The 11959-nt window shown below is 40.0% G+C and overlaps 1 protein-coding gene across 1 annotated transcript in view; it reads right to left on the reverse strand.

The window, feature by feature from the left end:
• ppp1r1b (protein phosphatase 1, regulatory (inhibitor) subunit 1B) overlaps nucleotides 1–9230 on the reverse strand; it is a 31130-nt gene extending 21900 nt beyond the window's left edge. The window contains exon 1 of the mRNA XM_072675699.1: nucleotides 8785–9230. Within this exon, the coding sequence (XP_072531800.1) occupies nucleotides 8785–8898 (114 nt within the window). The 5' untranslated portion in view covers nucleotides 8899–9230. The remainder of the gene's footprint in view (nucleotides 1–8784) is intronic.
• Between the last annotated feature and the right edge of the window lie 2729 nt (nucleotides 9231–11959).

The raw sequence follows: 11959 nt of genomic DNA on the forward strand, positions 1-11959 counted from the left end.
TAAATTGGTGTGATACAATCGTCCACTACTCTTTACTACATTAGCCTTACAGCTCCAGTACGAAACTAAATGAGCAAACGTCAGACACCTAACATGTCTTGGCTCATTGACTGCATTTGGGGTTTTCATAGATTTCAACCCACACACTTTCCTATATGAAATGCTTTCACATTTTTTGGAAATACAGTGCATTGCAAAATTATTCAAAATGACCCCCTTGAAGTTCCTAGATTAGATTTGTCTGAATTACAAAGACAGACTATTTCAGCCAGCTAACTAATTTACTCTGCCCAGGAATATGATGCTGCCACCACCATACTTCACTGTTTGAGATGGTGTTTGATGAGGATTGGGAAGCGTGGAGCATTTTGAATTTTTGTCAAAAAGCTCTATTTCGGTCTTGTCTGAGCAGAAAACACTACATTATCCCACATTTCAGCTAAAGTTTTACATTAAGAGAATTGTTTTGGGGTCTTTAAAAGGTCTTCACACACACACACACACACCTCATATAGTGAACATGGTTCTTTATGGAACCAACAGTGGTTTTTCTACGGCATCACTCAAAAAACTATTTGTAGCAGCTTTATTTTTAAGAGTGCAGTGGCGGTTCTAGACCATATGACAGCATAAGGTCAACCTACCCCTTCTCCCTCCCCATTTAGTACTTCTCAGGTCTTCAAATCAGGGCACCAACCCTGACAAGGTAAACTAACTCTTTATTGCGACATTCAATTTGTTTTTTGTGTGTGTGGGCTCCCAATGCTGCCCCCCAGCAAGAGGCTGCCATATGTAACTTGCCTATATCGCCAACACCTAAATTCGCCATTGCTATGTGGACAGGAGCTTCACACAAAAAAAGGAGTCTTGCTAATATACTGGAACATCTGCCCTGCTTTTAATGTGTCAAGGTCACTTGAATAGCTTGAGCTGAACAGCAACAAAGTCACAAAACGGGCACACACTCTACCTCACATTAATAAAATCAGCAGCTGTTTGATGCTCTATTACATTAACTATGTTTATGCGAAGGGAGCAGACATTTCCTGAGGGAGGAGAGCGCTTGTGGACTCTTAGTTAAAGAAAGGTAAACTCAAAGAGCTCCTCTTATTGGGTTACAGAAAACTATTTACAGCAGAGAATAAAAAAAACAGCATGTTTACATAACCTTACAAACGCCTGAATTCCACTCACTGTCCACTTTATTAGAAACCACTACCTTGTCCTTTTACTCACTGGCCACTTTATTAGAAAGCTTAACCTTGTGCTTCCACTCACTGGCCACTTTATTAGAAACCACTACCTTGTCCTTTTACTCACTGGCCACTTTATTAGAAACCACTACCTTGTGCTTCCACTCACTGGCCAATTTATTAGAAAGCCCTACCTTGTGCTTCCACTCACTGGCCACTTTATTAGAAAGCCCTACCTTGTCCTTTTACTCACTGGCCACTTTATTAGAAACCCCTACTTTGTGCTTCCACTCACTGGCCACTTTATTGGAAACCCCTACCTTGTACTTGTACAGAACAGATGTAGCTTTTTGGGTGAATGGGGGGGTATTGGGGGTGTTGCTTTACTGAACAACGATGTTCAAACCGCAGCTATAGCGTGACGTCTGTGTATCATCATACCCATAGCATATCTGCCAATTCTCTTATTGTGTTGTATAATACATACATGTACTGGTTCTATTTAGAAAGACATGAAAGGACAATGAAAACAGAAAGATGGAAAAGAGGACAACGCTGCTGATGATGGCTTTAATAAAAGCACTGCTGTTCCTCATTTCTAGAAGTTTCTGAAACTGAGCAGACAATGTGTTTTCTGTTTACACCGGCTTGCTCATGCCCAGCTTACGTGAATGGTGACGTGACCTGTGCTTTGGAGATTAGTTCTGAAACGGAGCTACGGAGCCTGCGGAGTGATCAGTACGTTAGTGTTTACAAATGCTCCTAAATATCAGGGAAATTCAGTTTTCCATGATTTGAGCCTTTTCACTTACGGCTCTTCTGATACTCTTACTGTAACTTCTAGAACTGCAGTGGAACTGCTTGCTTTATCCAGCATCTCAGTACTGTAGTTTTCTGAGCTGAGTGTCTGATACTTTGACTGCAGGACCAGCACTTTTACTGGAGGATGGTTGAAATGTACACAATTGTGGCACTATTTAAGGTGGAATGGAGAGCAGAAACTGGTAACATCACTTCAATTAGCAGATAAAATGAAACCCTTTTTTTTTGGTTTGTTCACATTTTTTTTCCCCAAAAAAGAGCGGGAAGTGGCAAGGTGAAACAGAAAGTTCGGTAAGACTTCCGAAGAATCTAGCTTGTTGTAAGCACAACATGGAAACAGTACACAGAACAGCAGTTAAGAGTTAGTTAGTATGTCAGAAATAGAGGATTTAAACCGCTCTTGGTTTTGTCTTACGTCTTTTGTCTGTCTATTTTCTGCTGTTTTGTCATTTAAGGCAAACAGAAAAAAAGCTAATCAAGGTTGATTCAGTCTTACACATGAGTAATCCACAAACAGCAACAGCTGTCAGTTTCAAGTGTGTACCACTATATACACACAAACACACAAAAAGTGCCTTGACTGAAGTTGTGAAGGAACTGGGAGCTGAAGGGTCAGGTAGGTCAGTCAGACTGGATTATAAGATATTAAACACTATGAAGTCATTAAAAAAGCTGCAGTTCAGAATGTCTGATAACACAAACGATCCTTAAAAACACATCTTAAGCCGTGGGGCTGTATTTTGTATAAATATCATATCAGAATCAGCCAACAGTCAGAATAGAAATAGGGTGCTCAGATCAGATGGCAAAAACTGACAGACAGAGGGTCAGACACGTGGACCTGCACTGCAGCGTGAGGTGGAGGTCGAGCATCTGAGTAGCCGGAGGTTTTACTACCAGTTGACTGAGTTTTGTGTCCCTGTGACTAACATTTTTTTTCCTAATGAGCTTTTTAATATTACATAAGATTCGCCATACAGGCACTCATGTAACATCAGTCATTGCTATCTGGTGAAGAGGAAACTACAGCATCGATCAGATCACCAGCAACACAGAGAAACCCATGAGCTCTGCTCTTCTACACAAACCTCCAGAGTGAGGAGGAGTCTTATTCCCCGTCAGCTCTGCTTCATGCAGAAACAACACTTGCTATACATTGCGCTTATGTTGGAGCTGCACAATTGCTGCACCGTTTATCAGTCATTCAGCTTCTATCTCTCATCTTTATACATACATACACACACAGAACTAAGCTGTATGCATGGACTTCTGAGTTGACTTCATTCTGGATATTAAATGTTATTAAATGAACTTCATCCTGGATATTAATATTATTAATGAACTTTAATTTGGATTAATGAATGAATGAACTTTTTCTAGATATTAATGTCATTATAACTTCATTCTGGATATTAATGTCATAACTTCATTCTGGATATCAATATTATCAGAGCTTCATCCTGGACATTAAAGTTATTATAACAGCATCCTGTATATTAATATTATTAGAACTTCATTCTGAATATTAATGAACTTCATTCTGAATATTAATGTTATTAGAGCTTCATTCTGGATATGAATGTTATTTAAAACCCTTATTCTGGATATTAATATTATCAGAGCTTCATTTTGAATATTAATGTTATCAGAGCATTATTCTGGATATAAATGTTATTAGAGCTTCATTCTGGATATTAATATCATCAGAGCTTCATTCTGGATATTAATATTACAACTTTATTCTGGATATTAATGTCATTAAAACTTAATTCTGGATATTAACATTACTAGCTTTACCTTTTCTTTCTGACACTTATCATTTCTGCTGATATGCAGGAAGTGAGAGACAGCAGTGTTTTTATTACAGACTCAGATACACATTGCAGGTGAACTGATGAGACAATGAGGTGGAGGATTATAATAACTAGATTAAAGCTCAGTTGCTTGGGTAATGTACTGTAATGTCTGAGTAGTTGAGTGGTGATGAGCGGGTGAGTGCTACTGTGGTCACTACAGTCATATCTACGCTCAGATTCCACAGCAGACAGGAGTGTTTGACAAACATACATTCATTTACCCTATTAAAAATGAAGGTGCTTCAAATGAGTGAGGCCATAGAAGAACCACTTTTTGGTTCCATAATCATACTTGCAAATGTGAAAAACCTTTAAATTGGTGAAATGCTGAACAAAGGTTTTTAGGGCTTTAAAAGGTTGGCTCTTTGTACTAATGCAGATCTATTACAAATTTGGTTTATAATGTGTTTACCACCACCATCATCTCCGTTTGGTCTGAAAGATAGCCAATTATATATATGTACCTATTTATTCATTGTCATCCAATAAATCGCACAAATAAATCATCCCCGTCATATAAAGGCCTCCTGTGTGTTCAAACTGCAATCAAGTAGCGGACTGGACAGCAGCCCATGGTAATACATTAATGTATTTTATCTCGCCTGTTGCTGTGAAACGCTTTGCCTTTGGTGAAGAGTTCCAGCACAAAGTTGCTGTTCTCCTTTTCCCCAACAACTGACTGAAACCTTCTCACACGACTTCTGACAGCCTGTGACATATCTAGAACTGTCAGAAATCAGACCGTTCCTAATTGTGTTGGTGGTTAATCTGACATGTCAGGCCTTCAGTTGCACCTGACCAATGAAAAAGCTTGTTCAGCTGTATCTACACAGATCCCACTGAAAACCATCCTGATTTCCACCAAGCATTCTACTAAATAAAAATGACCTAAAATTAGAGACCAAGTCTACTTCTCTGTAAATATTAGCTCTCCTAGAACACCCATAAGGCCCGTTTACGGCCTTCCCTTCTGCAGTTTATGGTTTTACAGTAGCAGCTCTGCAATTGTGCTGGTATATTTTGTACGGTCATCAACCTCTGAAAATTCAGTTGTTCAGAAAAGCCAGATCATGATATGCACTGTATGACATACTGTGAATAAAATAGATTTTCAAGTGTTGAAACATGTAATTATTACATATTATGACCATATTCCCTTGGAACTAAAGGTGTTTCCACAGGTTTATCGCTACTATGAGAAGTTTCTATTAATGTGGCCGCTATTCTGTAGCTAAATGATTACAGCGACACTCGCTGTGGTAATTCAGTCCCGACAGGTTCATTTGGCGACTGTGTGCAGCCTGAGCCAGAGCCAAAAAGTTCCATAAAAGGAAGAACGGGCAGGAGAGGCAGGCAGAAAGATGAGAACCAGAGAGGAAGTGGCTTTAGAGGAAAAAGATTTACTTCACCATCACTTTACACTGTTATCATTAGACCTGAAACTGGGCAGAACAGTACCAAACACTTTATCTGGGTTACGTTCTCTGTTCCCGTATAATTAAAACTATGCAGGGCATCATCAAAACGAATTTTAAGATTTAAGACAAGCTACTGTTGAAACCCACAATGCACCCAGACCCGACAGTAATGTGAGTACGAGATTCTGCATCTCCATCAGGATCACTTTGTCCGCCGTATCTGAGTCAAGTAACACAGGCAATTATTTCAACACGTTTTCCTGAACTTGAGGTTGAAAAAAAAACCCTCACCTTCTTTCAGAGGTTTTTTCAGGCAACCATGTGAGCAAAATGTCAATTTGAAGAGCACAGAGCTGCAAAACAACCCAGCACTCCGTAGCTTAAGGCAAAGTATGCTGGTCAGTTTCTAATACCTTGATCAAGAACCCAAAATAAGTTGTACAGAAATGACTTATAAAATTCCACATAAAATTCTACAACTTTCATGAAACTTAACCAGCCAAACCTCTTAAAAACACCATTTGCTCCTCCTACAGCTACATTTCACATCATCTCCTTTCACAAACCTCTCTCAAGTCCTTCCACGTCTCCAGAAAGCAGCGGACATTACATTTAAATATGAAAAAGCTACTTTTTGGATAAAAATAATGAGTTCTGAATGACCGAGATTTGGGTGCTTTAAATGGAAAATTCCCAGAGCTGAATGCTTCATGTTTCGGATGTGCATCTCCTTTAAAAATTCCCCAATCCGTTTCATGTTGTCCACATCAAATGACAGAGGGTAGAGCCTTCAGACAAGAGTGTGTCTTTTCAGGTCACATTTGTTGCGCAACCCTTGTGGCCTTGTCAGAGCAGCGGCTACGGTTTCAGATTTCTTTATACAATCACAAATTTCAAACGTGCCTTCCTTCAGTGTAGCAGATGCTACAAGTCTTTTTAGAGTTAGTGTTTTTTTTTTGTTCTTTCCCAAGTTCAGGGAAACGTGTTGAAACGATTGACTGTGGTAACCGACCAAATGCTACAGACACAGCAGACAGGCTAGGATGAGAAACTCTGGAGTATCCCTTTAAAAGATGAACCAGCATGTGTTCTGGCAGAAACTCTCTTCGATGTTAAAAGGCTCTTAAAATGTCATTCCACAGGAAATTTATTAACTGCAGAGTTAAACCAGTTTGTTTGAGCAGGAAACATCATGCACGCATGGCTAGTTAACTTAACTTCTAGATGAGGCACAGTCCAAGTAGCACCTGAGATGACTATTTCAGCAGCATTACCGAATCAGAAGCTACAGAGCTGATTTTTTAATTATTATTATTATTATTTTTTTTTTATTAAAATATCAAGTTCAAAATCATGTTGATGCTCCACTGACTTGAAGCAAGGAGAATAGCTTCTCTATCATTCCCGCTCAGGGCTCAGCAAGCTGCTAACTTGCTCACAATGGAATTTTGGTGAAGCTTGCAGGACAACGCTAGCGAGAACTGCGTAACACTGCCCAACAAGAGTCATATTTGTGTCCAATCTTGAAAATATTAGACTATATGCGGCCTATATGCACTTCTGTATCTCTCAGCTTATCCAGAAATGCATGTAAAGCGTGTCTTTTAGGGGTGGCTCAACTTTCACAACAGCCCAGGAGTAAGTAATAGTTCTCCCTGCATAACGCTTCTTTAAAAGGTTTCCACCATCATAGAAAACTTGTTTGGGAATCATGCTGTTACAAGTTATAAGGAGTGTTTTGGTCAAGAATACTTTTAAATGAGGCACAGTACAGCTAGTACAGCTAGAGGCCAGTACATCAGAATGAGCTCATTTGTATAGGAGTCTTAAAGGCACAGTAATAAACATGCTGTTGAATTCCAAAGCATAAAGAGTAGTTGGCCTCAGTCACGATAATTTCATTATCGACTTATCGTACAATGTATGGATTTGATTGCCATCATTCTTGCTAACCTTGATATGGCCTATCATGTTTACCTGTGTGTACTATGTAGATGTAGCTGTGAGCCTCGATACACATCAAGCAGACGGTGACAGGTAGTGGTGTAACTGATCGCCCCCCTCCCCCCACTGTTCGGCATGCATGTGAACTGCGGATTAACTGCAAAGGCTTAACCATGACGGTGTGGAATGCAGTTGTACTGCTGCTGTGATCTCTCACGTCGTTTCCTCAAGCCATATGCCAACTGAAACTGCCTTGAGACGTGAAGGTTATATTTGTGCAGGTGTCACTGCACAGTAGAACAGTGCATCAGTACTCCAGAGTCTGTTACATCTTCCTGAATCTGATCTTCGGCAGTCTAACGGGGGGAGTTCATTTGCAGGTTTTCTCTGATGACAAGGTTTGAGAAGTCAGACTTTTATAAAGCTTTAACATTTAAAGCACCTGGTTCTTCCCAACAGAGATTGTGAAGTGAAAGCGTCAGTGTTTCCATGTGGCCCAACTCTCTGAAAATGCTGACATCACAACGCTCACTTGTGCACGGTTGCTGCCAAATAACAACTAGGTTTACTTTCCGTTGCACTGTGACGGAACGTTCTGCACCAACATTTGGAAAAAGGCTACAAACACCCCACTTCTCATCCTGATTCAGAGACAGCGCAACGTTAACTTCAGGCACAAATAGAGTTTGAAGCCGGCGCGAGAGACTGAATTATGGAGATCTGCTGCTTGAATAAAGCTAGAAAATGTATTTGTATTTAGATCTGCCGTTGCTGTGCTTTTTTGATTGCATTTAGAGACAAAATCATTAGAATCAGAATGTTGGATGATCACAAAACATAGAACACCACAGTTCCACTGCTCCATAGCTTTATACCCCTCTAGCTCACGCCTTGTATTAGACATGCTGGCAATAAGTTAATGTATATCTGCTCCAGAGTCTCTATTCTATTGGCAGTACTTTTTTTTTTTTTTTTTTTTTTTTAGAAGGAATACATGCTGTATGTATTGCTTTGCCAGCAATGGGTGCAACTTAAGAGTAGCTTAATCCATTCATTAGAAGGGGTATCCACAAACATTTGGACATACATTTACCTGGTAAAATCATTCTTTATATACTTTGAAAGCCTCCTGTAAATGATTCTCTAGGGAACCTTTTAAAAACCTAAAACTACTTGTTCTATGTCAAAGAACCCTTTCTTAGTACTATGTAGAACCCTTTTTGTTTGGCGTGAAGAATGCTAAACGGCCAAATTTATAGAAACTACAATAATGGCAAAATTGGCATAAAAATAACTGCTTAATTTGGTGTAGTGCAACATGTAGAGGGTAGAAAAAAATACATCAAACGATAGCATAGAAGTATGAAACAGTTCAGAAAGTGGTTCTACTGGTGCAGTCTAGCTTATTAAACTTATAAAAACTAAATAACATGATGCACATCACGTAAAAACATCAAATATCCTGATAGAAGATTTAATTTTCTAACATTGCATCACCCACCTCTACACAGTCCCTGCAAGTATAGTAATGCTAGTACGTGTGTGACTCACCATCTCCACCTGCCTGGGGTCCAGTTGTGTCGGAGCTGTGGAGGGAACAGCAAACTGGATCTTCTTTCTCTCCTTCGGCTCCACTGGAACGTCCGCAGGCCCCGAGGTCTCCATTGTCAACTCCACACACACACACACACACACACTCCAAAAACACTCCACACACACTCGAAACACTCAAAAATGTCCCACAAATCTATCACCCCTGGCCAAAACGCACACGATGGGGTCCAGAGTGCACTGTCTAATAACTCTCTCTCTCCCTCTAACAGTTCAATGCCTCTCGCTCACACTGACTGTCCAGCTGTTTTTCCCTCTGTCTGCTTTTCCCCCACTCCAAGCTGCTCTAGAAAAGTGCAAACGTCCTCTTTCTTTCTCTCCTTTCTTGTTGTCCCAAAAGTCCGTCCGTCTCTTTCGCTCCCCCTTTCCCCCCCACAGCACACACTTGCGCACACACACACAGAGAGCGAATGAGGGACGTACAGGACTTAGCTCAGCAAGAGGCAGGCAGAAGGGGCGGAGCATAGAGAGGAGAGGGCAGTGTGAGTGTGTGTGTGTTTTGAGGTTGATTTGTAATCAGAAAAAAAGTTAATCTCATCCAGCTTGCTGAGCCTCTTTTGGCCTCTATTTGTGAATGAGAGATTTACAGAGAAACAGACAGACTGAAAGACGGATGGAGAGAAGAGAAAACAGAGGAAATCACTCATTTCAGCAAACGGTCAGGCGCAGGACGTTCAACGTAACCATGTGTACACACACAGCCGCAGTGGACTCAAAGACAGCAGCTCATAACTGCAGCAACTCACCTTCCACCCAGACACACACCCCACAGCTGGAACACTGACAGACTGGAAAACACGTGTGTGTTTGTTTTGTTGAGAATTCTGTGCTCTGAAATACAGCTGGACGTGTGCAGGGATTTTGCTTAAGCTTTCTAAAGGGGTCAAAATGGACTGCAGCAGCTTAAAGGGAAACTCCACTGATTTTTCTAAATTCTCTGCATAATTCAGTGCAAGGCCATTTAGAGAGGGTTTGGTGTGAAATGGTTCATTGTGGCATCCAGATTTCTGGTGATAGGAACCATGCGTAGCGCCGAGTACAACTGTAGCCATTTTATCTGTATTCCAAAACCAACCTACACCAGTTAGGATAGTAAAACCGTGGCAAATCTACTTTTTAATAAATACTTATGGTACAACAGTGTTTTAGGCATCAGGCAGTGTTTTCATAACCTTTCTACAATGAAGCGTTTCCAACCTAACCACTCTGAATGACTTCACATCTGAGCCATGTGATTGTGCAGGGTTTTGAGGGTGGGGGTGGGATCAGTGGAGTTACCCTTTTCGAAGTGTAAACAGGACAAATTGCGGTTTTGGGTGTTTCTTTAAATTCTGACAGCCTTTCTTTAAAACATGTTTATGAAATGGACGCAGTGACAAATCAATTTGGCTTCATTTCTGTTTTCAGTGAAAATTCCACAGAAACATAAATCGCATCAAACCGTCATGCCGTTTGTGTGAAGTGTCACTGTGTTCAAGCACCTGACCAACCTTATTTCCACAGCTGCCAGCTATTGGTCAGTAACAGTAACCTCTTGAAATAGCACTTCTGGAGAGCAGAGCTCATATACCACAGTTTCTCTGTTTTACTCGCATTCCAGCGCTACTTAGACCGAACATCTCTGCTACAATCCATCAGGGGGGTACATAGTGGGTACATAGAGGTAATTCGTTGGTGATGTTCTGTTTGTGTAGGCTGTAATTTAGCCTTTTTTTGTATACACTGCTGAACTGACCGTTAAATAAAGAAGCCATGAAGCAGGCATGGTTCAGGAAGTCACCATTTACAGGCCCTGTGTGTGTGTGTGTGTGCGCACTACTACTAACATGGACTCAAGTATTTCACCTTGTGCATTACACTCTCTAAACTAAATCAAGAATCTAAACCTAATGTCCATTTCTTTTGTGATGTAGGCTTTATAAATGGCTTTTTTTTAGGTTTATGAAATGTCTTGACTGACTTGCTGTGTAGAAAAGATGGATTTGTGACCTTCTACATATACAATTAAATACAACAAATAATTATTTACTCTTCTCAAACTGATGAGTGAGGTTACAGCAACTGTACTGGGCAATGAAGCATCACTGAGAAGCTAAAGGTCAGATAATGTCCAGCCCTGAGGCAGAGTAAATTTTGACTTTTGTATTTACTTCAAAATGTTTTTTCAATGTTGTGACCATGTTACAAACGGGTAATATTTATGTTGCTTTACTCTGGTTTATTAACAATATGTTTGAATTAATATATTACAATTATTTTGCACATATGAGTATACAAATTATATTAAAATGAACTAAATAGCAAGCACAAGCATTGATTTTTTGTGTATTTTCATTTTGTTATCCATTTTAAATTGTTTTTAACTATAAATTATATACATCTTGCCTTAAGGTAACTGCAGCCATGGGTTTTAAAGATTTTGTCAGTTAACAACACTGAAAATGTATTTAATAGTAGTTTATATTATGCATGCATATACACACCCTTGGCCGAATAAACCAATGAGAGGTAGTAAACAGCCCAGTAGCTCATGAAACAATTTTTAGCAAATCCTAATGGTTACTTCAAACAAACAAACAAAAAAAAACGTTCAGGCCTCCTAAGCTTTGCAAAGGCTCTGAGGCATGGCAGAAATTGCAAGAGCTTTTCAAACCTTATTAACACTCAAACATGGGCTGAAAGTCGTCAATGCTCACACGTCAGGGGGCCAAAGCCAAGTGTTTTCAGCTTGCAGCTTCTACAGTGCGGACTGTTGAGAAATGGCGGTTCAGGGGAACTGTGAAGGTCAACAGGAGATCTGGAAGAGTAAAAGTTTGTTGCTTGCACAATTCAAGGAAGTAGTAGCCCTTAACTGCTAACCTAACCTTGTCACAAAACTCACCATTTGAAGTACGCTACAAAACAAAACCAAAAAACAGGTCTTTGGCCACAATCAGCAAAAGAATGTTTGAAGAAAAGAAGGAACTGCATTTCATGACAAGAACACTTTGCCAGCTGTGAAGTACAGAGGGAGAACTAACATGCTTTGGGGTCATGTTGCTGAAAGAAAAACCCACAAGCGTTACAGAAATAACTTGAATCTGACAAAAGTAATAATAAATATAGATTCTATGAA

The sequence above is a fragment of the Salminus brasiliensis genome, chromosome 3, assembly GCF_030463535.1.
Source record: "Salminus brasiliensis chromosome 3, fSalBra1.hap2, whole genome shotgun sequence".
NCBI lineage: Eukaryota > Metazoa > Chordata > Actinopteri > Characiformes > Bryconidae > Salminus > Salminus brasiliensis.